The 27,282-nt window shown below is 35.6% G+C and overlaps 1 protein-coding gene and 1 long non-coding RNA gene across 2 annotated transcripts in view; both read left to right on the top strand.

Annotated features, from left to right (window-relative positions):
• LOC134654265 (uncharacterized) overlaps positions 1–27,282 on the top strand; it is a 162,023-nt gene that overhangs the window by 96,823 nt on the left and 37,918 nt on the right. The window lies entirely within an intron of this gene.
• LOC134653863 (uncharacterized) lies at positions 14,192–15,665 on the top strand. Its single transcript, XM_063509227.1, has 2 exons — positions 14,192–14,767; positions 15,403–15,665. The coding sequence occupies exons 1-2, from the start codon at positions 14,206–14,208 to the stop codon at positions 15,426–15,428; spliced, it is 588 nt and encodes a 195-aa protein (XP_063365297.1). The 5' UTR covers positions 14,192–14,205; the 3' UTR covers positions 15,429–15,665.

Genomic DNA, 27,282 nt, shown 5'->3' with positions numbered 1-27,282 from the left:
CTGCTCCGGTGTCGGATTCGGCAGTTTGCCCCGGAACCTCCGAAACACGACACCCTATGTAGGTATATGTGCGAGTAACTGATATGCTTGTAAGTAGGTGATAAAAATCTTTGTTAAACCCTTATTTGCTTAATAAGCTAATTATGCTTGATTTGTTGATGAATATATAAAAATCTCTACATAATCTAAGGCTCTGATCAGATCGGGGAAATCCTGAAGAAAGGCCAGGTCAAGAGCACCCTTAGGGTGAAATCACATCTGTCAGCATCGAGCCGCATTTTATATATGAGAAATCGCTCGTTAGTATGAAGATGCGTACGCATCGGAAAGCTGAAAGCATGCGTACGCATCTTCATACTAACGAGCAATTTCTCATATATAAAATGCGGCTCGATGCTGACAGATGTGATTCCACCCTTAACCGGCGAGCGTGTATGAGGAATGTTATGAAAGTAACGGAAGCGAAAGAGATATGTCAGGATCGGAGTAAATGGAAATCCGTGGTCTCTGCCTACTCCTCCAGGAAATAGGCGTGATTATATGTATGTATGTATGTATGTATGTAGGTATACGTGTCCCTCGACTCTCATGGGTGATCCATCATCAAGAGATTTGAACCAACATTCGCGGCTAACGTCATAACCTCTATGTGGCTAACTTTCTATGCATCTCGCTCGTACTCGCATATTAGTGCGAGTGAGGTGTATAGAAAGTCAATTACGTAGACGTTAGGTGTATATGTCAGTTTTGGCACTGTTAGTGACATAGCATAGTACGGGTATAGGGGTTTTAACACATGTAGCGTGAGTGATACAAGATACGTGAGTTAAACCATACAATTAACTTAATGGTAGTATTATCTAATGTAATCTATCTAATACCTTTAAACGAGCAATTCTTGTATATTTATTTATTTATTTATACCTATGTACTATATATATTTCGGTGATCACGCGAACAGCTCTAACGTTTTAGATTTGAAATTTGCTGTATGGGGGTTTTCGGGGACAAAAATCAATCTAGCTAAATTTTATCTTCGGAAAACGCGCAATTTTGAGTGTTTATATGTTTTCCGAGCAAAACTCGGTCTCCCAGATATTTTGGTTTTAGACGAAATCAACTCGTCCATGCTTCAAGCGTTTGAAATAAGACTCTTAACATGCTGATTGTAACAGGGAAGTGAACTGACGTCTTACACGCACGCTACCTTATCCAAATCCACCTAGTGTATGTTTTAACTCATTCTATACTTTGGTGTCAAGCGTTAAAGTTCACTTTTGAACTATTTACCAAAGCCGCTTATGGTGGATTTGGTAATTTGAATAGGGAAGTGACGTGTTTAATATATTTAAACTGCTGAGAGATGATAATAGTCAGTTTTAATAGAGCAACTATTATATGAGGATTATATTTAGAAACTAGGAAACGAAATTTCTTAAACCCTGTTTTATTCACATATTCTGCCCGTCACATCATCTACGTGGGAGGTTGATCATTGATAAAATCTATCCTACATATAAGTATATGTCCTTCCTCAGGCCTCAAACAATCTTCATGGAAAATGCCATATTATAAATCGGTTTTAAGCCAAAAGAGGCAACATACAGAGTTATTTTCTCATCTATAATATTTTTTATAGTAGATATACCTACTGTACTAAAATGACGGTTCGATTGGCTAATTTACTATTTATATAGCGAACTTGGTGGTGACCCACTATGTAGATTACAATCTCGGAATTTAATTGTTGACCCATTTATACAGTGTGTAAGTCAAATACGGGCAATAAATTAAACCAGATATAGAATTTACCCGTCTTATCATTAATTAAGATGTTTTTTTAAGTTACACTTAATTATGACCCCGTGATTAATTTTTTCCACATGTACCGAGCAGCAATGTACTGTAAACATTAAGAAACAAGATGATAATGACATTACGAGATACGAGCTTTTCATAGTAACTGCCAACAAGCGATGACAGTTACTTTAAAAAGCTCGTATCCCGTAACGTGTGTAGTGTATTACATTGCGGGCCGAATTATTTTGTGTGGAGGAAGTGATCACAATATTAACTCCGTAAATAAAGTTGTCAGAATCCTGGAAGAGACGGTTAATGTTGCCAGTCACACCAATGTAATGATTTGTGACATACCTTATAGTATTAATAAGTACGCTGACAATTATAATAGTTATATAGGTAAAATTAATTTTGCTCTGCATAAGAAATTTGCTAATGCCGACTCTAATGTTTGGCTTCAACCAAACAGTTATTTATCTAGGAACTACTGACTATAAATTAAATGGTAATGAACTTAATTTTAGAGGCAAATATAAACTAGCACAATGTATAAATAACGTGTTAAAGAGCGTAAACGAAGCATTTTATAATAAGGGTTCTTTTTTATAGATAATGTCACTAGCTGCAGAGCTAGACAACCCAAGCTTGGTAAAACTACAAGTGAAGACCTTGTAACTTATAAACATATACATGTGTTACATCAGAATATAAATGGCATAATTAATAAAGCTGACGCATTAAGCGTCCATTTAGAGAATTTACTCGAATCCGGTAAGCCAATAGACGTCCTTTGTATTACAGAACATAACATGAAATTAGACGATGACATTCATTTGGCGATAGCGAATTACAATCTAGCCGCTCACTTTTCAAGGAATAATAGAAATGGCGGGTATGGCATATTAGTCAAGAACATTCATAAATATAATATTTTACCAGAAATCGCTGGCTTATCCATTCCTAATATAATTGAATGCTGCGCTGTTGAGCTGACGGATCACAAAATCATTATTGTTACTATCTATAGAGTACCTAAGAATGATAGCAATTGTGTAAGAATATTTTTTGATAAACTGTATGACATTTTAAATAACATATGTAGTAGAAGTAAGCAAGTAATAATATGTGGTGACTTTAATATTGACATGCTTAAAAGAACCTCGACATCAGTAGAATTTAATAATATATTATATAGTTATAATTTAAGACTTGCTATTCGGGAGCCAACTAGATTATGTAGCAATACAACTTCCGATTTACTACCCCGTATATTATGAATTACATTATCTATGCAAATAGATAATATAATTCATAATATACGGGGTAGTAAATCGGAAGTTGTTGAATTAGCACTTTCTGATCATACAGCTCAAATTATAAAATGTCCAGTGAAGAGAACAAATCTGTTGACCCACTGGTACATTAAAAGGAGAGACTTAAGTCAGGATAACATTGATAAGTTTACTGAATGCTTGCAAAATCTAAACTTCCATGAAGTATATTCGTCCGTTGATCCTAATACAGCATTCGACGCTTTTTCGGACTTATTCGGCCTATTTTATAATCTGTGTTTCCCTTTTCAAAAAATAAAAATATCATCCACAAAGAAACCTACATGGATCTCAAAGGGTATAAAAAAATGCTGCAAACGAAAGAGACTGCTGCTTTGGAAATGTCGATTCTCTTGTGAAAAGGGTGACAAAGAGTATTTTAAAAACTATTCTAAACGACTTAAAAAATTATACATTTGACCCAAAAGTCGCAAAATAATAATTTCATTAATATTGCTCAAAACAAATCCAAAGCTACCTGGAAAATAATAAATAACTCAAAACTAAATCAACCGAGACAATATATTTCACAAATAGTTTCGAATGACAATCCGAAACATATCGCGCAGGAATTTAACAATCATTTTATCGACCAAATTCAACCAAGTAATGACGTTAACATTAATAAATCTAATAATAATTTGACATTCAATTCACTTAATTCTCTATTTATGAAACCGAACATTCCCGATGACATTCAAAAAATAATAAGCTCTCTAAAAAATACCAACAGTACTGGCTATGACGGCGTTAGTACTATTATAATAAAGAAAGTTTCTGATATAATTTCACCCATCCTCAGTCATATTATTAACTTATGCATTATATGTGGTCAATTTCCGGACAAATTAAAAATAACCATCGTAAAACCTCTATATAAAAAAGAAAGCAAAGAAAATATTAACAATTATAGACCAATAGCGCTTATTCCTATATTCTCAAAAATTATAGAAAAATGGATTTATAGCAGTATATCACACTACTTTGAAAGAAATAATCTATTTGCTAATGAACAAAAAGGTTTCCGCAAAAGTATGTCGATTAATATGGCTATCTACGACTTAATTCAAACAGTCCTAAAGAATTTGGATAAAAAGCGTCCAGTCTCTGCATTATACATGGATATGTCGAAAGCGTTCGATTATGTTGACCATAAAATACTTTTGGACAAACTTTTTAGCTACGGAATACGTGGCAATGTCCACTCTTTAATAAAATCTTATTTAAGCGGTAGGACACAAATTACTCAAATTAATAAACTGTGTCCTAAGTCGAAAATGGAACTAACATATTCATCGGACGTAAAGGAGGTTCGTTATGGCGTGCCACAGGGGAGCGTTTTAGGTCCCCTATTGTTTCTCATTTACATCAACGATATGCCAAATGCTATTGATCATCCAATGGTTATTTTTGCTGACGACAGCACCATTATATTTTCTGGGGATATTTTGAATGGTTATGAGGCTGACATAAATAAATCATTAAGTAAAATTATAGATTGGTTAAGGAATAATAACTGGAAAATTAATTTGGACAAAACGAAACTTATGACATTTAAACAAAGGACTAATTATACACCTAATCTTAATGTTACTTATAAGGGACAAAGAATTGATGAGACTGATATGACCAAATTTCTAGGATTGAATGTAGACGATAAGCTGACATGGAAATATCAAATTGACTCTATATGTAAGAAATTAAGCCAATATTCATATGCATTGTATAATTTAAGGAAAAGGGTTAACCCATCTGCAGTGCTTACCGCTTACCATGCCTTTGTAACATCATCTCTAAGATAGGGCATAATATTTTGGGGCAACTCTACAGACCGAGAAATGGCATTTCTAGCTCAAAAAAAGTGTGTAAGATCTTTGTGTGGTATTCGCTTTGAGGAATCTTGTAAGCCTTATTTTCAAAATCTTAAGATTCTAACTCTTCCTAGCCTATATATTTTTGAAATGTGTGTTTTTGTGAAATGTAACTCCCATCTATTCTTAAAGTTTAAAAGCTCACGATTACGGGGTAAAATATTACACTCTATCGTACCGAAAACGATGCTATTCCAAAAAAATGTGGTCGGAATGGCCCCAAGAATATTTAATAAAATACCACAAGACATACAATTACTAGAGCTCAATCAGTTTAAAAAAGCCTTGAAACTGCTACTGATTCGAAAGAGTTACTACTCAATAAAAGATTTTTTAGATGATAAGGACTTGTAAATAATTTATGTAAATACCCATTATATTTTGACATGCATGCTCTCAAAATTTGTATGCCGTAAGGCGCCACATAGTGAAACTGACTGAACTGTAACACCCTATTACCTACGTTGGACAAATAAATAATTTTGTATTTTTGTATTTGTATTTTGTATTTTGTATGGTTATAATTTTCAATGCATTTCTAAGTAAAATCTATCTCAATATACTTTTTAGGTCCTATGCTAACCACCGTTTAAATATTCGCCCGTATTGGATTTACACACTGTATAGTAATATGACCCATATGAAGGGCCCAAATGAAATGAACTGTATGTATTCGCCTGAATATTAAATTATTAGGTTTTATTCATATGAATTTATAAAATATATACTAACTTATTTAAATAAACTAAAACTACAAATAAATTAATATTAATATTAAAATAAAAGTAAACTTACCTATAAAATAAAATGAAAAACTAATCACAAAACGAATACCCCATCCAGCAGGTCCATCAATTATTAGGTGCGTAAATATATAATACTATATAAATCGATACCTGTAAAAAAATTTTAGGTAAGTTGAAATTGTAATATATACTTACCAATATGTATATTCGTCTATTTAACTGATATTTCTAGATTATATTAGATCCCAAATAACTTTTACGTTCAATAAAGTTTTCTAACATACCAATTAACAATTCATTAAAAAATAAATAAAATGTATTTTCATTATAAAATTATCAACAACAAAGTACCTAAATGCCAAAACTAAATAAGTCCTTGACACATTTTATCAGAAAATAAAAACAAAATTAAAATGCGTAGTGTGTGTCCAATTGTTTTTAACATTCTCTTTATGTTAAAATATGTACAAACATATAGCATGCTATTACTATGTAAATTATACTATCTGATTAGAATTCAAAATATAGGACTTCTTGGTCACTTAACTGACTTCCATATAAGAAGCAGGTTTATTAATTAATTTGATTATATCTTTTAGTGTTTTACACAATAGTAAACCAAACGTAAAGTAAGTAACTTTGGGAACAAATCAAATTATTTTGTTAAATATTTTGATTTTAATTTTTTAAGTAGTCACACTAATATACATATATAAATTATAAACTGAAATAAATGTCATATATTAAAGAAAAAGTAACGATCTATTTCCGTTTGTAAGGTAAGTACTTACAGTGATAAGAATTGAATCATAACATATATAATGACAACTTTATAAACAGGAGGCAATCGAGACTCAATCAGTATATTATTACAATGTACACATTACCAGGTCATATCTGTAAATACACACTTTAAATAACGAACGAAACGCCACTTGAGTGCCTAATGCAATTGGCCTTGTGATGTTCCTAACGCTTCGCGAGCAGGCTGCTCAAATAAACTATACATACATACATTAATCACGCCTATTTCCCGGAAGGGTAGGCAGAGACCACGGATTTCCATTTGCTGGACCCTGACATACCTTTTTCGCGTCCGTTACTATATATGCTATAAATTTAAATAAGGTCAACCGAGGTAAATGCGTCTCTTGTGATAAATGCGTCATTTGAAGACATCTTCGAAACGCAACATATTATAACTATTATAGCCGTCTTAAAAGTTCAGTGACCACACTTCAAACAGAGAGGGTTGCAATATAGTTATAAAATGTTCCGTTTAGAAATCTTTAAAAGACGCATTTACCTCGGTTGACCTTACATGTAATTATTATTGCGTGCCTATTGTGTCCCACTGCTGGGCAAAGGCCTCCCTCTCTTCTTACACTCCTTCGTGTTTTGAGCTACATCTGGCCAGTCTCTCAAAAAGGAGTCCAAGTTATCCCGCCGGGTCGGTTTGACTCACGGGGCACCCGGCCCTTCCGTGGTATCTTGGCCCACAAGTTATTCGGCATGCGGCAATGGTACTAGTCAGCAGTGTCACTTACGAATTCGAGCCAATCGTGTAGTCTAACACAACTTAGTTGCGACCAATCGCGCGCGTGATGCGAACTCATCAACGAATCGCGTTGTAACGGTGTCACACCGCTGTACTGGCCCCATTCATGCCAATTACACGTCAATGGAAAAAAGTCTAATATATTCAAATCTCAACTCAAAGTCATCCATTGATTTGACTACTAGCTCGGTAAGCGTTTGAAACAACTCTGTATGATGGCAGCCTCAGGGTCGCGACCCTGGGCCTTAATGCGACGAAATAAGATCTATTATTGGACGAATTTACGATTGTTTATATGAAAAACACTGCAATAAATCCTTTAATTAATAACTCTTTTAGAGGTATGTGATGCTTTTATGTACGGGAATAAATTTTAATTTTATTTCTGTTACACATGGCATGCGATAAACAGCACGAAAATGACGTAAGGGTTAGTTTCATTCATCAAAAAATAGTAACTCTCCGTACCGTACAATAAGTTACTATTTTTGGTTGTTTTTGACATTTTGCATGCTTTTATTTAACTTGCAATGTATGTATGTACTTAATTACTTATGTATGTTCGGGTCAAATCTTGCAAGCTAAATAAGACCCACCACTTCCCACACAGTTTTGTAAAAAAAACTTTTTTATATGCTTAAAGAATGGCGTAGTAATAGTACAGAGTAATAGTATAAGTATAGAGCACACAGCTTAGCCTAGGTAATACACTTAGCGTTTACCCGGGTTTAATCGGTTAAACATAGAGTTACCATGGTTACCAGTACCATTTGACACTGGATTAACGGTTTAGCGGGTTAACCCCAGGTTAGTGGGATGGAGCAAGGGCGCTTAGCAACTCAAATATAACTCGGCTCAAATAATATGGATTCAAAATGATATATTATTCAAAATATGTACGAGAATAATCTTTCCCGCCAACAATTTATAGAATTTCCCTTTTTCCTAGTCACGGAAATAGTGGTCCACACCATATTTATTACTTTTAAGACGTAAAGTGTATATATCTATGACCGAATGTTAGCATTATGGTTTATTTCGTAATACGGCAGAGTTTTCTTGTATAAAATAACCATTTTTTATTTTTATGACGTTTCGTGGCATTAACTATGTTTTTGTAATTAACATTTATTTCATTGAAAAATACAGTAAAAAGACAAATAAATAACTTATGAACTAAATACAACTATGAATAATACTAAATTAAAACTAACAATCCTAAATATATCTAAAATAAAACAAGGAATATAAAAACTACTGAAAGAGGCCTCCCCGCGCTACCCCCGGTGCAAAAGTGCCCATCACACTCGCTGCGTTACCGCGTTGAATTGTTGTTTTTGTTGATTCTTGAAGATGTTGCGTTAGATATATGGATTATGGGATTATGGTTTTGAGGAAACGGTTATTTTTGTTCAAAGTCAAAGGAATATCAAAAGAACATCATTAATATAAACAGAGTTTAAAAAAAAATATTTTGAAGATTTTGTTTTATTTAACTTTGCATTATTGTTTAAAAATGACGAAGTTGCGTTGTGGATATTTTTATTAAAGAATTTGAGTACCTAGTTATTTAATTAAAATAAATGAGGAAACAAATATATCACATTTGTTTTGGGCGTAAGTACTTTACCTTTACGCTCAAGGGCAATCAAAAAGACCCGGCGTTGCGTTCGCCATTATAATTACTATCATATCGAACAAAGTGACATTGTAAGTGACGCCTTCATAAATTATGACTAAGTTCAAAATTGCGAGTGGAATTTTCGACGTACGAGTGTGGTGGTTAAAATGTTAATGTAATGTAATTTAGAGATTTAGACGTTTTCTACTGATGAGGCATTTAAGAGGGAATAGCTTTGCGATCCTTAGGTACTTTTTTGATGAACTTTCCATTTCGGGAGAAAACGGTTTCCACTAACTAAATCTTAACAAATCACTTCGATATTGATATCGATCGCTTCAGCATAATATATTCTAGGTTTACTGCAAAAAAATTGAAAAAAGGAAAACACATAAACCTAGTCTTTCATTGTTACAATAACGTACTAGAAATCATGGAGAATAGAAAATATTTAGAAGTGGAAAAACATTTTCTCTTTTTGTATGGACGAGTACCTATGTAGTATTCTTCCCTCTTAAGTAATGGCGCACGTTCATGATTATTACAGTAATAAACTTGAGAGATTATCATTATTCATTAGGTAGGTACGTCTAGGATTTTCGACAACTACTCCGTAACTTCTCGAAGCATTGGTTCTTTAACCAAAGACTCATTGAAAGGGTTTAAATTCATACAAAACATAAAGCCACATATACACGGACAAAGCCATAAAGCCGCGCACACACGGCGCACGTGGCTTCGACCCGATGCTCACGCGCATACACAACGGAGTTTATTTACTTTGGCGAGGTCGACTTGTGTTTGGGGCAAAGATTATTTGTCAGAGATGTCTTAAAGCTTATTGACAGAACAGTATATACAATGTACCTATCTGACAATACAGACAGTAGATATGTTTCGATAAAAATATATCTATAGCCTGCATCTGACACTGCAACCTACAAATGTTACATAATAAAACACATACCCAAAATCAGAGAGAAGAGAAAACCTAACTTAAGTATATTCGGGTAAATCCAACAAGACTGCAATTATCATAAATGTCAACTAAGTGTTTCGTTCTTGGCTAGTATTTCCTAAGTGGTTTTCGGAATCCCATATACAAAAAAATAGCTACCTATGTAACCGAAATAAACGTCATATAAACTACTACTACTATCCATGCCGTAATCGGCAACAGCTACCCTAATTACGAGCGTGAGTTCTGATACGGCTGGCAAAGCCGAACTTACTTTTAAAAACTCTAATATCTAGCCTATAAGAAGTAACAAGGTTAGTTGCGTAGGTAATATGAAGATGCCTGTTCGATTCCTAATATTATGTGACATCTATTTCAGTCTAAAAGTGTGGAGTGTGTGTTCTTAAAAATACACAAGCTTCATTGTAAAATTACTATTAAGAACAAGTGTCAAAATCTCCATTATCATAATCCAAAAATGGTCCCTGTCTGCCTCATTATTCTACATGACCAAGATAATCTGTAAATAAGCTGTTTGCTATAGCTTTGTAAACTGCAAACACTTTCGGCCTTGTGATTATTTGACCTATAATTGGGTGTCGCCATAAAGTATGTGACTTCCTTCTTGAAAGGGCAAAGGTAAGAAATGATACTCGTATTAAACCCGTTTAAGAATATTCTGAAGACCACATCAAAAACGCATAAGCGCAATCGTGTTAGCCGTAAAACAATCATTGTGTTCTTATTACATTTATTACTATAGAGAAGTCATACTAAACAATGAAATTGTCGCAATCACAACCTGTACCACGTGACCAAAACGTCATGCCGTCAAGTGCCGAAAATTTCATGGCGCTTACGCGTTTAGGTCGCGAGTTTCACGCTCCGCTTCTATGGTTTGTTGTCAAAACGACAGCAACTCATGGCGCAAAATACTGGTTCTCTTCTCTGTGCCGGTTCTATACGTTAGTAATAATAGTTCAATGTTATTTACCGTATTTTTCTTCTTTTTTTCGACCCTTTGTTATTTTTGTAAAAAAGAACAATGATTTTTAGTACTGAACTACCTACTGAGTAAGCCAATCGAACTGTTAGGTGTTTTAGTACCTGATATAAACAAAGCTTAAATAAAATTGTAGAATGACTGGTGATTTAGAAATATTAGGAATGAAAACGCGGTTAATCCAATCGAAAAGCTAAAGTATAAAGTATTATTAGGTTCCCAATGGAATTAAAACACTAAATTGCGATATCTGGCACCCGGTCAAAAGTGGACTAGCCTCGTCCCATTTCGAGTAGGGGTGCCGCTAGATTAAATCGAATGGAATAGATGTAGGCAAATCTAACATACGGTCATTGGTCATCTCTCTTTGAAGTACTGGTACTGGGAGTTCTATCTGTTCCGGGTCTTGTATTGTATTGTACGGCGATTTTCTGCACCGTGACGACTGGTGCCTATTTTGCGTGACGAGGATAGGGAGTAGGATAGTCCTGCCAGCCCAACTCTTCAAGGAATCCTATTAAACCTTGATGCTTGATACTCCGGGAGATCTCTCGCGGATTCGAGATGTTTTCACGTTCAGCTGTGCGAGGCTAGAAGGTGTCCGTTTGCTTGCTTTATTTATTAAGCTATGAGGATTTTTTTTAATATAACCCCCAAATATGTGCAATGAAATGTGTCATAGTTTTTAACATCTTCGCCAACGAAGCCGTGGGCGGAGGTTTTTATTCAATACTGAATATCGGTTGATGACAGTCAAGATGGCATCCAACTCATCAATTGTTGCAGATGAGGAAACCGAAAGACCAATTTGGAACTCTAGTTTGTCAAAGGATTGTCTCATTTCAAACATAGACGGAGAGAATCATACGTACTATCTTTATCTTACACTAGTACTAGCACCCAAAAGAAAAGGATGAGTATAGTTTTCCTGGTTCTTACTGACAAATTGGTTTTACCAACAATAAGTATTAAATTTTAACTCGCTCTCACACTTGATTTACAAATGCTGTATTTTTTACTTGTAGCTTGAATGTTCAACGGTATATTTTGCGTGATATTAGGTACCTACCTTTTTTTTTTCTTCCTCGCGTTGTCCCGGCATTTTGCCACGGCTCATGGGAGCCTGGGGTCCGCTTCGCAACTAATCCCAGTAATTGGCGTGGGCACTAGTTTTTACGAAAGCGACTGCCAACTGACCTTCCAACCCAGAGGGTAAACTAGGCCCGTATTGGGATTAGTCCGGTTTCCTCACGATGTTTTCCTTCACCGAAAAGCGACTGGTAAATATCAAATGATATTTCGTACATAAGTTCCGAAAAACTCATTGGTACGAGCCGGGGTTCGAACCCGCGACCTCCGGATTGCAAGTCGCATGCTCTTACCGCTAGGCCACCAGCGCTTTTTATATATTAGGTACCTACCTATTAGTTAAATTTTCATCAAAAATGCATTTGACAAAATCAACAAACTACAATGTTGCAGCATCCCTATCTAGAAGTTTATAAATACACTAACTGTACGCGGAAATCTCATATAAATCCAAACTAGCCTGACCTCCCCTGCCTTTCTAAACCCCTCTGTTTTAGGCCACCCAGGGGCCAAGAGGTGTGATGGCAGAGTTCTAGGTATAGTGGTCTAGGAACTACGGTGGATCGTAAATTGAAGAAAGAGTTCACTATGAATGTGACAAGATGTTTTGTGGTTGTGGGACTTTGGTAAAAACTTTATTAGGTTTTTATTGGTTTGCAGGTTTATTTTTAGTTATAGGTATGTTTGATTGAAGTGATATAAACCTTGTGAAATCAGAAAACACATTAATATACCTAAATAATGTACCTTTTTATATGATCAGGAACCAAACGCTACATAATGATAACTTAAATAAATAATAATATGGGACCATTTTACACAAATCGACCTAGCTCAACTTGTAGGTTTTTTTTTTTTTTTATTATTAAATCTGTTTATTTCAAATAATAATAGAATTACAATTTCTAAAACCTAGTTACAATCTTTAATATTTAAGATTTTATTAACTAGGTAGTGTTAGCAACATTGAAGGATTCTATATTTAAAATCCATGAAAATTATTATTATTCGTTGCCATAGCGGCACTTCATTAATTTTCTTTCCTACGACAATGTAACGTGGTTTCTATATTTTTACATTTTTACACGATATTTTCACCAATTTAAAAATTCAAGATCATGTGAAGGCCAGACCTTTTCATATGGTCCTTCTACGGAAAAAATCAGTGCCGAAGATGGAATCACGCAATAAACTACATTGAAGGTCAGAAATCATTCTTTATCACGCCGACTTATTGAAGTCCTGAGCGGCGCATTATAAATGATAAAGAATGCAATATAATACATTCTTCTCGCCAACGGCGCAATAAAAGAAGAGTGAAATAATTATCGTTTTTTCTTTCGCCGTCTTGCAAAGCCGAGCGGCGCAATACAAAGAAAAACGCAAGATTCATATAATATAAAACGCTATGATGCACCAACAAGCGCTTTCATAAAGCGCGTGCAAGCAACATTAATCGTCTCGTGTATTCAACGTGCTATCTGAACGCATCCCTTCGTGCTCGTGCGGGCGGCAGCATTGCGCAATCCTCGAGTTCCTCGACCAATCGCAGCGCCGTACGTGAACGCCGAGAACGCAACAGCCCAATAGCCCAACACTGCGATTCAACACAGCGATAACGCGACGACGCCATTACCCGTTTCGTGTTTGAACAATTTAATTTCTTTACTGAATTCAGTAGATCACTTGTGAGTTGTGACTTCGTGCATTAGTGTATTCTAATAGTGTACAATTGAAATATTTAAGTGTAGTGATTGTTTAAAGCATTTTATACACCATTGTAACTAAAAATGTCAGACACCGAACAGAAAAAGGCAATAGCAGCGCGAGGTCGCGCCAAAGGGTCGATCACACGTTTGAAAAACAGCTTTGACCGAGAAGCGCTCATAAATTCGCCGATAGAGTTAGTGCTAGCAAAGAAAACTAGGCTTCTAGAGGCCTTTCGTGAGTATGAGCGCCTCACTAGCAAGGTTGCCTCGCTTCTTTCCTCCCCACCAGTTACTCTCGCCACCGATGACGAGGAGGTTGAAGACAATTACATTTTATTGGTAGCTCAGTTAGATAGCATCATAAATGTTATCCGCCAAAGGGACAATCCTCAAGTGGCTGCTCAATCCACTACCAGCAGCGCAAATGGCGTAAGTGTCAAGTCTGACAACCTCAAACTGCCTCGGGTCGTGATAAAAACATTCACAGGTAAATACACTGAATATTACGAATTTATAAACATGTTCACAGCCATGATCGATAAGTGTACTTCTTTTTCAGCCGTGCAGAAGCTGTATTATCTTAAAGGTTTTTTAAGTGATGAACCGCTCGATTTAATAAAAAATCTGCCATTAGAAGACAACAGCTATCCAGAAGCACTGCGCTTACTGAAAGAACGATACGATAATAAAGTTCGAATTACGCAAGAACATGTTAATGCACTGCTAGATATGCCTACAATCACGCGATCTAACGTCACTAATTTACGAAATTTTATTTCAGTTGTCAAACAGCATCTTGCTGCTCTGCAAAACCTGGGTGAGCCTGTAGATAAGTGGGATGCCATAATTATTTGCATCCTATCTAAGAAGATCGACCTGCCTACCTACAGAGCATTTCAACTGGAGCGAAATAACAATGTGTCGCCCACGGTAAAGGAATTCCTAGGTTACGTGGAAAAACGTGCCCTAGCATTTGAAAACACTGACGTGCAAAAGGGGCCTTCGCAGAGCTTTGTCAGCCATCCTGTAGCTGCACCAGCAAAGCCGTCAGCGCATAAGCCTCAGCTGCAATGTTTATACTGTAAGTCTGCACACAGATTATATAATTGCCCGAATTTTAATTTAGCTTCCATTCATAAACGCATGGAGTTCGCTTCAACAAACAACTTGTGTAAGATTTGTTTGTCGCAACACAAGCGCAAATGCAAATTTCATTTTCGGTGTAAGGTGTGCAAGCTACAGCACAATAGCTTATTGCATCAAGACAAGTCTCCCACTCCTGTAACCTTGTCTGCAACAAGGAATAGAGCCCATAATATAGTCTTGCCGTCTGCTCGTGTCAAGCTGATTACTAAGTCAGGGGTAGCAATATATTGCAAGGCATTGTTAGATGGTTGCTCACAGGCATCGTTCATTACACAGAAGATTGTCGATTTATTGGGGTTACCGATGCAAAATACTAGTTCTAATATAACTGGTATCAAGAATGCCAAGCATAAGATTGACAAATGTATAAACCTTGATGTGCATTCTGCTGTTTATCCATTCAAAATAAATGTCAATTGCAAGGTTGTTGATAAAATAACAACAAAGTTGCCACAGATTCCTATTAACAAGTCGCACATTACATTGCCTACTAACTGCAAGTTAGCCGATGAGAATTTTAATAAGCGTGGTGATGTGGATTTGCTGCTAGATGCTGGTGTCTTCTTTCAGATTCTTCTGACGCAGACGAAGAATAATGGAGACCAAGCTACCAAACAGCCTTTTGTGACTGCGGGCAGTGCAGGTACTTCGGCACCGAGCTTTACAACCTCGAGTGCTGCAGCTTCGAGTACTTCAATAGCATGCGCCGCTACACCACAAGGCCCTACACTAGTGCAGACATCATTTGGCGTGATCATCGGTGGTCGAATGCAGCTACCTGCAAGAAAAAAGTCTAAACAGGTAATATCTTTGCTGTGTAGGGAAGGCAATGAATATTCAAGCGATCTGTCAAGTGAATTTGGGGAAACAAAAAAGGTGCCTGGAATTTTCCTAGATAATTTACCAGAGCAAGACTATTGTGATAACCTTTTTAGGGAATCTACGAAGCTAGTAGATAATACATATGAGGTCTCACTGCCCACTAAGGTCCCTTTAGAGAAAGTCAACTCTGAGTTAGGAAAATCTTGTCACTTGGCACCTAAACTAGAAAAGAGGTTACATGAAAAGAATGAAACTCTTTTCACAAATAGTCATGAGGGGCATGGGCAATTAACCCTGCGTAATGAAAATTGTATCCTTTCAGAATATTCACCTGTGCCCACCAAGTTGCCTGAACTGAAAGCCGATCATACCAGTGCTCTGTGCCTTACAACCACAGCGCACAACCCTGATCTCTTTGAAATAATAAAAAAGTTTTCTACTATAGCAAAAATGACCCATGTTCTTGCACATATTCTTAGGTTTTGCAATAATGTCAAACTGACATCCCAGAATCTTAAGGGTTTCTTAACTATAGTCGAACTCAACAAGGCCCTCATGTTAATATTCAAACATGGGCAAGCTCAATTATTTTCAGATGACTTAAAGATGCTGCAATCTCACAAGCAAGTTAAAGGTAACTTAAAACTGCTGATTCCCTTCCTTGATACCGAAGGAGGCATTATACGAGCTGGTGGTCGACTGCAAAACGCGTCGCTTCCTTATACTGCACAGCATCATGCTATTAAAAACTTGATTATAAGAAATGAGCAAATATGTTCACTAGATACGGGACAAAATTTAATCTTATGCTATTCATGACAAAGGTTCTGTATAATAGATAGTTTAACCACTGTAAAAAAGATAATACATAAATGTGTAATGTGTTTCAGACTGAACGCGGCTGCAATACTTAGCTGATGGGTTTTATGCCAGCCCCACGCTTCACAGCTTCGTGCGAGTTCGGTATTCCTAGTTTAGTCATACTGCGTAGTTACAATTCACCTCCTCTCGAGTGGCCCATGGCGAGGGTAACTAACTTATTCCCGGGGAAGGCCGGTACAGTACACGCAGTATGTGCGGTCATACTCACAATGGGCCCATTACAAAAATATGTGTACTGCCTATAGATAGGAACTTAGCCTTATCTTTGGTTATAAGTGTCTCAAGTGCCTATTATAAAGGCATACATTTATGTATTTATTTTAGTGTAAACAAAGAGCTTTTGTTTACATCTGCTAAGATTTGTTTTGAATTTATATGCGCTCGGTCTTAGTGCTATTAATTTTATTTTATTGAACGTTAACAATTAAAAGATAATAATTGTATCACTGTTATACTTAAACATGTTTCTTTAAAAGTAAGTAATATATAATTTAATTGTAATGACTCGATGTTAAATGTTGTTCATGTTAACATACGCATTTAAATGAATTTAATTTAATTCCATTCTCGTGGCGCAATAATGTTAGCAACATTGAAGGATTCTATATTTAAAATCCATGAAAATTATTATTATTCGTTGCCATAGCGGCACTTCATTAATTTTCTTTCCTACAAAGATGTATGTTTTGTGATTTCCTAAATAAAACTCAATTTTTCCTATTGAAGATATTTAATTTAAAATCTACAGTCCACAACAACTCTCCACCTATGAAAGCCATGACCTTTTCAGGTAGAGCGGGGACTTATTCCCTAGTCTTAAGTTCTAATAATATTTATTATAATTATGTATTTATATATGTTTATGTGTATATGTATTATATCTATGTGCTTACTTATTTATTAATTATTCTTGTACTATGGAATTCAGTTCTTTTTTTATTATATATTTAATCTTATTAGGTTTATTACTTATATCTAGTAATACTCTATTAGGAAAGTTGTTTAGAATAGTAGGTAAGTATGCATTCCAGACTCTATTGCCATATTCATTATTTGTTTTAGGGACTTTAAACTGAGGTTCATTGGGTAATCGCCGGAGGTTGGCCGGTCTATTGTATCTATCCAGCTTTCCTAATAAGTCTTTGTATTCAAGAATCATAGCCAGTTTTACTTTATTAAATATGCTAAGTACTCTACAATATTGAAATAGTTTATCATAGTTATTCTTATATTTTTGCTTTATTTTTAATGGAACTATGGTTTTTAGTATTCTTATTTGTATATTATAAATTCTGTGTAGGTATGTGTTGTATGTTCGTCCGTAGCTAGATATTCCGTAGTTAATTACCGAATCTGCTAGGGCCATATATAGCAAGCGGAGTACTTATTACTTAGTACTTATTAACTCACATTTATAGACGGGTCTAACGCGAAATGTATTCAATTACCTTTATATACCGATATATATACCGATATAGTTAGGATTAGTTGCCAAGCGGACCCCAGGCTCCCATGAGCCGTGGCAAAATGCCGGGACAACGCGAGGAAGATGATATATACCGATATATATATAAAGGTAATTGAATAAATTTCGCGTTAGACCCGTCTATAAATGTGAGTTAATATGTGTTCAAAACGCGAAGGTTTTAAATATTATATTGTAGGTACTTATTTAGTGCTTCTGCAGGGCATTTTCCGCAAATCGACAACCGTTGTGCCTATTTTGCGTAGATACTTAACGACGATAAATAATCCCCAGATAGGTAAATAAATACTTACCTACTTAAATACAAAAAATATCCATAACTCAGGAAAGAAAAATATCTTTGCAACCAGGGACACTACTGACGTACTGACTAGAGACCGTTATATTAAGTTTCAGCGGTCCCATTTTTGGCAACTAATCCCAAGAATTGGCATAGGCACTAGTTTTTATGAAAGCGACTGCCATCTGACCTTTTCACCCAGAGGGTAAACTAGGCCTTATTGGAATTAGTCCAATTCTGTCGCGATGGATATACGATGGATATTGGGAAAGCTGAGAATGCATATTAAAATTAGTGTCCGACCGAAGGTTCGGTTTCGGTTTCGGTTTCGGCCAGTTTCGGCCAAAAAATCATGTTTCGGCCGTAGTTTCGGTTTCGGCCAAAAAACGGCCGAACCTTTCGGCCGGGCCGAAACATACGCAATGGTACTTCGTTCTATGAAACTAAACTATGTGACAAAGACCAAAAGTTGTGGAACAAGTAGGACAACAATATTAATACATATACTGATTTATGTACTTATACAGAAATTAATCGGTTTATTATTAAACACAATTCCACTAATGATGGGGCCACTGAACGGTCGACGCAGTCTTAAGGCTGTCAATACCTAAAACGCACACACTGTCTAATTGTATCGTAGTAAATGAGATAGCACTGTCGCATGTTACTGGGCAAGGGAATAATAAGAAAACCATCATCATCATCTTCCTCGCGTTATCCCAGCATTTTGGCCACGGCTCATGGGAGCATGGGGTCCACTTGACAACTAATTCCAAGAATTGGCGTCGGCACTTTACGAAAGCGACTGCCATCAGACTGACCTTCCAATCCAGAGGGTAAACTAGGCTTTATCGGGCTAGTCCGGCTTCCTCAATGGTAAATATCAGCCTTGGCCATCAGCGCTCACCGCTAGGCCACCAGCGCTCAAGGAAATAATAAGAAAGAAAACTATTGAAATAAAAATAAGTGTGGATTAATATTTGTGTAATATTACTCGTTAGGGGTTTAGGTATAAGTAAATTTTTTGACAAATTGATTTTAATTTCAGACACATAAGTCAAGAAATAAAGATATTAGAACCGATTAATGGGGATTTAAGACCAATCTTTGCAATTATTTTCTATCGAGCCGATGTCGTTCAATCATGTATCGAGTGCGGCCATATATTTTTTGCTTTACTAAATCAAATAGTTTTTCTTAAAATTTTTGACAAGTTTTAAATCGTATCTCCTACTTTTGCACTACAGATAGATTTTTATAAGACAAACGGCTATCGGTTCTTCAATCTTAATCTCCATTATTATTGTCTACCGGATTTTGAAAGAAATTGATACTATTTTATTATTTTTTTAAACATTGTCTAAAAGAGCACTTTTTTCGTATCTAGATTGCTGTGAAGGATATTTTATACGAAATCTACATATTTGGGTTCGTCTTTGACGTGTCGTAAAACGTGTCTAGGGTTTTAATTTTACACGAGTTAACACAAAAGTTATGGCCAGAAAACCAGTTTTTTGGCCTTAAATTGTTCAACTTTGATGCCAAATATCGCGAAGACAATGAACTTTGAAGTAAATATGGAATACTATATTGCTTAAAGCCATTGCTGTTAATATGATAAGCTACAAAAAACATAAGAAAACTAAGGGATTCAGATCGAAGGTCATTGGCGTGGCGGAGCGCCTTAAGTAACATCAATTTCAAGGACATTGGGTGTTGACAGCCCCTTAATATGAGTTTAAAAGCGGTTTTATGACATTTTTTCAACGATTTTAACAAGTCTTCAAAAGTTTCGGTTTCGGTTTCGGTTTCGGTTTCGGCCGAAACTAGAGCCAAAGCCGAACATTCGGTTTCGGTTTCGGTTTCGGCAAAAAAACATGTTTCGGTCGGACACTAATTAAAATGTATACCTAACCTTATAAGTTGCCCCTATAACACTAGTGGCTCTGTGAGCTGTAGACCTCGCGAGCAGAGCTTAAAACTGAACAAATGTATGGCAAAAATATTTATTAAAATATAGGTGTAGTACATGTAATATAAACAAAAAATTAAAAACTACATAAAGCTACAAACAAAAATTAAACGAATAGGTACGCTTAACCCGCGCTTGATAAATAAAAAATACGAAAATTTTCATTTCTTCAAAATAAAAAAATAAAATAAAAAACAACTATACGAAATTTAAGTATTAAAAAAAATACAAAAAGTTATGTAGCAGTATATACAATTACTGGGGATTGAACCAGGGACCTCCCGATGCAAACAAAAAAAGCGAACGTTTGCAAAATACACCATTATAGTTCTTACTAAAGCTGACGAAATTTAGCTACTCATTCTCAAGTAAAAATTAAATATCTAAATACCGCCAAAACCAGCGATACAAATTTTCTGAATTTTTGGCCATTTAATCTATAAGCATATCTCAAAAAGAAAAAACTCTTATGATACCGATACGACTATTTGTTTAGGCGGGAGCTATCACGACTCCGCCATTTTGAAAAATTTCCAAAAACCGGATCGACAAAATTTTTTTATTTAGTCATAGAATTCGGTCACAAAAATTCACGAAAATCGGTTAAGAATTGCGACCTGTAGAGGAGAACATCCGGACATACAAAAGCAAAATGCCCGAGTCAAAAGCAAAACGTAGACCTTCGCTACGCTGCGGTCAATAACAGGATTAGAAAAGTTTATAGTGCAAGGAACAGGCGGCCTAGCCAAGGTGACAATCGCTATCGCTTCGCCATCGAATCGTTTTGTGTCTCTCTATTACCTACTCTTCCATATTGAGACAGTGAGACAGTGACAGTTGCGTTTCGTTCGCTACGGAGCATTAGCGATTGGCATGTTGTCTCAGGAATGTTGCGGATGCCGATTTTTTGACATCCGCGGATGCGGATGCGGATTTTTAAAGGCTCACATCCGTGGATGCGGATGCGGATGTCAAGATAGGTACATAAAAAACGTGAAATATTACATTTTAGTAATTTTTATTTCAAAAAACCAGCCAAGTGCGAGTCGGACTCGCGTTCCAAGGGTTCCGTACATTAAGTCGCACTCACGCTTGACTGCTCATTTCTAAAAGGTTTTTTTGGCTAATGACTAAATTACCTAGCAGTCTAGCACCTACGCCGATGCTAAGACGTTCCTGTACCGACCTGTTCCACATCCGCATCCGCATTAAAATCCGCATTGATTTTATGCGGATGCGGATGCAGATGCGGATGTTGAAAATAATGCGGAGGTTCCGCGGTTGCGGATGCGGATATTCGCAACATCCCTGTTGTCTACGGAGGCAGGTACACTCAGCAGTAAAAGGCGTAAAAACTTGTAACATTGTATCCTGGCCTTGTCAAGTGAGGACATACAAGCAAGTCCATATCGTTAATTACTTGAGTAAACTGCTCGCAATTAAGAGTGTTGGTTTTAAGGTGCTAATGAGACGCGAGGGCAACGCTAATGCGTCGACTCCTTTTACGGTGAAATTATTACATTTTCACTTTGGTCGATGTTGTAAGGACCATTTCAATACGAAAGACCCGCGCGAAATCGCCTTTTCATACAAACGTGGTCCTCATTTTTGCTCTCCGGATATTAACATTATTGAAAATATTTTGACACAATTACCTAGTTGTATATCAGCACAGCTATGCCCCTACGTTTGTTTTTATTTTTTCGAATTTTTGATTAGGTTGGGATTATTGATAAACTAGCTGTTGCCCGCGACTTCGTACGCGTGGATTTGTATATTGGTGGTTATATATTCTACATTAGCTTAGAACATTATGCAGCAAGAGATTGCGGTAGGACGGTTAATCATTTCTTAATTATTAATATTATACGACGCATGAGACTTGTCTTTCACAACCTACGAAGTTTCAAGCCCCTAACTGAATAAAATTGTCCTCGATGTAATCCCTCTAAACCCCCTTAGAAGATTTTCATGTCCTCTATTTAATAAAACCTACTACCTAACTACCTATTTACGAAGTTTCAAGTTCCTAGCTTTAAATAAAATTTGCACCCTAAGACGAACTTTCATCCCCTTTTTAACCCCCTTTGGTTGAATTTCCAAAAACGTTGCAATTACTTTTTTTAATCGGCTATTATGCTTTTCTAAGAAGTTTTAAAGCATTTGTAATGGATTCAAACATTCAACCCCTGTTTAACCCTGTTGGGGATGAATTTTACAAAACGCTGAAATTACTTTCCCTGTATTTTAATAATATCCCGAAATACAAAGATTCAAGTCCCGCGTTCGAAAAAATGTTTGATATCCATACAAACTTTCAACCCCTTTTTCACCACTTTAGGGGATGAATATTCAATAACGCTGAAATTAGTTTTCTTGTATTTTAATAACATATATATTTACGAAGTTTCAAGTTCCTAGCTTAAAATAAAATTTGAACTCCATACAAAATTTCAACCCCTTTTTAACCCTGTTAGGGGATTTACAAAACGCTGAAATAACTTTTCCTGTCTTCTAATAATATCCCCAAATACAAAGATTCAAGTCCCGCACTCTCAAAAATATTTGATATCCGTACAAATTTTCAACCCCATGTTTTACCACCTTGGGGGATGAATTTTTAAAAACGCTGAAATTTGTTTTCTTGTATCTTAATTCAATACCTTTTTGCAAAGTTACAAGTTCCTAGCTTAAAATAAAATTTGCACCCTAAGACGAACTTTCATCCCCTTTTTAACCCCCTTAGGGGTTGTATTTCCAAAAACGTTGCAATTATTTTTTTTTTGTAATCGGCTATTATGCCTTTCTAAGAAGTTTCAAAGCATTTGTAATGGATTCAAACTTTCAACCCCTGTTTAACCCTGTTAGGGGATGAATTATACAAAACGCTGAAATTACTTTTCCTGTATTTTAATAATATCCCGAAATACAAAGATTCAAGTCCCGCGTTCGAAAAAATGTTTGATATCCATACAAACTTTCAACCCCTTTTTCACCACTTTAGGGGATGAATATTCAAAAACGCTGAAATTAGTTTTCTTGTATTTTAATTTAATACCTTTTTACGAAGTTTCAAGGTCCTAGCTTAAAATAAAATTTGAACTCCATACAAACTTTCAACCCCTTTTTAACCCTGTTAGGGGATGAATTTTACAAAACGCTGAAATAACTTAACCTGTCTTCTATTAGTATCCCCAAATACAAAGATTCAAGTCCCGCACTCTCAAAAATATTTGATATCCGTACAAATTTTCAACCCCATGTTTTACCACCTTGGGGGATGAATTTTTAAAAACGCTGAAATTTGTTTTCTTGTATCTTAATTCAATACCTTTTTGCAAAGTTTCAAGTTCCTAGCTTAAAATAAAATTTGCACCCTAAGACGAACTTTAATCCCCTTTTTAACCCCCTTAGGGGTTGAATTTCCAAAAACGTTGCAATTACTTTTTTTTTGTTATCGGCTATTATGCCTTTCTAAGAAGTTTCAAAGCATTTGTAATGGATTCAAACTTTCAACCCCTGTTTAACCCTGTTAGGGGATGAATTTTACAAAACGCTGAAATTACTTTTCCTGTATTTTAATAATATCCCCAAATACAAAGATTCAAGTCCCGCGTTCGAAAAAATGTTTGATATCCATACAAACTTTCAACCCCTTTTTCACCACTTTAGGGGATGAATATTCAAAAACACTGAAATTAGTTTTCTTGTATTTTAATAACATATATTTTTACGACGTTTCAAGTTCCTAGCTTAAAATAAAATTTGAACGCCATACAAACTTTCAACCCCTTTTTAACCCTGTTAGGGGATGAATTTTACCAAACGCTGAAATAACTTTTCCTGTCTTCTAATAATATCCCCAAATACAAAGATTCAAGTCCCGCACTCTCAAAAATATTTGATATCCGTACAAATTTTTAACCCCATGTTTTACCACCTTGGGGGATGAATTTTTAAAAACGCTGAAATTTGTTTTCTTGTATCTAAATTTAATACCTATTTGCAAAGTTTCAAGTTCGTAGCTTAAAATAAAATTTGCACCCTAAGACGAACTTTCATCCCCTTTTTAACCCCCTTAGGGGTTGAGTTTCCAAAAACGTTGCAATTACTTTTTTTTGTTATCGGCTATTATGCCTTTCTAAGAAGTTTCAAAGCATTTGTAATGGATTCAAACTTTCAACCCCTGTTTAACCCTGTTAGGGGATGAATTTTACAAAACGCTGAAATTACTTTTCCTGTATTTTAATAATATCCCCAAATACAAAGATTCAAGTCCCGCACTCACAAAAATATTTGATCTCCATACAAACTTTCAACCCCTTTTTCACCACCTTGGGGGATGAATTTTCGAAAACGCAGAAATTAATTTTCTTGTTTTTTAATTTAATACCTTTTTACGAAGTTTCAAGGTCCTAGCTAAAAAGAAAATTTGCACCCCAGGACAAAGTTTCATCCCCTTTTTTACCCCCTTAGAGGTTGAATTACCTAAAACGTCGCAATTACTTTTTTTTGTCATCGGCTATTATGCCTTTCTAAGAAGTTTCGAAGCATTTGTAATGGATTCAATCTTTCAACCCCTGTTTAACCCTGTTAGGGGATGAATTTTACAAAACGCTGAAATTGCTTTTCCTGTATTTTAATAATATCCCCAAATACAAAGATTCAAGTCCCGCACTCTCAAAAATATTTGATCTCCGTACAAATTTTCAACCCCTTTTTTACCACCTTGGGGGATGAATTTTTAAAAATGCTGAAATTAGTTTTCTTGTTTTTTAATTTAATACCTTTTTACGAAGTTTCAAGGTCCTAGCTTAAAATAAAATTTGCACCCCAGGACAAAGTTTCATCCCCTTTTTTACCCCCTTAGAGGTTGAATTACCTAAAACGTCGCAATTTTTTTTGTCATCGGCTATTATGCCTTTCTAAGAAGTTTCAAAGCATTTGTAATGGATTCAAACTTTCAACCCCTTTTTAACCCTGTTAGGGGATGAATTTTCAAAAACGCTGAAATTACTTTTCCCGTCTTATAATAATATCCCCATATACAAAGTTTCAAGTCCAACACTCACAAAAATATTTGATCTCCATATAAACTTTCAACCCCTTTTTCACCACCTTGGGGGATGAATTTTCGAAAACGCAGAAATTAATTTTCTTGTTTTTTAATATAGTACATTTTTACAAAATTTCAATTTCCTAGCTCAAAATAAAACTTGAACCCCATACAAACTTTCATCCCCTTTTTAACCCCCTTAGGGGTTGAATTTCTCAAAATCGCTCCTTAGCTCTTATACATTTTATAAATGCAACCTAGTGTCCAAATTTCAACTTTCTAGCATTTGTAGTTTCGGCTCTGCGTTGATGAGTCAGTCAGTCAGTCAGTCAGTCAGTCAATCAGTCAGGACACGTGCATTTATATATATAGATTTGGAAGCATTTAAAAATTTCTATGAAATGTGTTTTACAGTACATATGGGGCTGGTTTTCCGCACTAGTACGTAAAATAGCACTTTTCGTGCGTATGTCGAAACTTTAAAGTGACATATGTACTGTAAAACGTTTTTCGATACACGTGCGAATAGGTAATTGCAAAGCTCCATAGCTTAATATACATCAAATTATGCCACAAGATTTTATTTATTTTAATATACTTATCTACATTTGTTACGAGTCAAGCGAACCTAGCCACCAAGGTATATAAGCTCTCATTTTAAAACGACATTCTGAAATAACATGAAATTTAAGATGAACATGGAAGTGACATAAATATCTGAACACTCACTCTAACGCCCTGACAATACAGGCGAGTCCAGATATTTGTGAGCGCCATAGCCGCTCTGATATATCTGATGGCGACCGTACCTACCCTAAATAAATACAAGCATAGAGAAAAAAATACATAGAGTGCTCACTCCATACATCAGTTTTAGTACCAAAAAGACTATTAGCATCTAGCATCGAGTAACGAAACTATCAGCATCGAGTAGCGGACCTATCAGTACTGCTACTTGACAATAGATGTAGCACCGACCGGAAAGTCTTATGCTGTTGAGATAAGATTTTCCGGTCGGTGCTACATATATTGTCAAGCAGCAGTAGGTACTGATAGTTCCGCTACTCGATGCTAGATGTAGACACTAAAATTAATAGTCTGAACTGATGTATGGAGTGAGCACTCTTGTCTTACTATATTTCTCTATGATACAAGTAAAAAAATTCTTGCATGACACGTTCGTTCTACTATATACCAAGCCATAAAAAAGCTTAAAAATAAAAACATACTAAAACGGCTTATTACGCTCGCGTGCGACAGCCGCGATATTTTTAAATGACAATTATCATTTTATAACTCGCCAAGTCACTATAAGTCTCGTCGTAAAGGGAAATCCTTTACGATGTAACTGATTTAAGGTAAAAACTTCTGTAATATTGGTTTTTAAGGTTTGTTTTGGCAAAGCAAAGCTGGAAAGGTAGTGTACTTACTAGACTACTATCCTGGATGCTATAGATTAAAACAGAGTAGTACAATAACATATTTCTTAAATTAAATAAACATGTACAGTCACGCAACGCATCAAAATATCTAATACCATAGTTACTCTAATAGTTTAGATAACAAGAGGAAACATCGGATGTACTTATATAGATCAATATTAGAATTTAGCAAATACTTATGAATGCAAAATGTAGAAAATTTATGTACTATCTCTATTTGTAAAAGTATTAGGGGTTGGCAAATACTTTTGTCCCGAAATTACTTTACTGTGATCCGAACCCGGGAACGTAAAGCCTCAAAGCTAGATGCACATTAGATAATTAATCTTACCAACCTGTTATATTAAAACTGACGTTTGTTTGGAACGACGTTCCATCGTGAAAATCCCTTCAATATGCGAATACTGCTGCTGTAGTTATTCTAGAAACAAGCCAAAAATTGCAGCCTTATTATTATAAGTGGCCAATTACTAAGTAGTGCCCAATAACTATATAGCAGTCACCCTA

This window comes from Cydia amplana, chromosome 14 (genome assembly GCF_948474715.1).
Source record: "Cydia amplana chromosome 14, ilCydAmpl1.1, whole genome shotgun sequence".
Classification (NCBI taxonomy): Eukaryota; Metazoa; Arthropoda; class Insecta; order Lepidoptera; family Tortricidae; genus Cydia; species Cydia amplana.
Note: the sequence above shows the minus strand (reverse complement) of the source record. Positions and strands in the feature narration are given on the sequence as shown.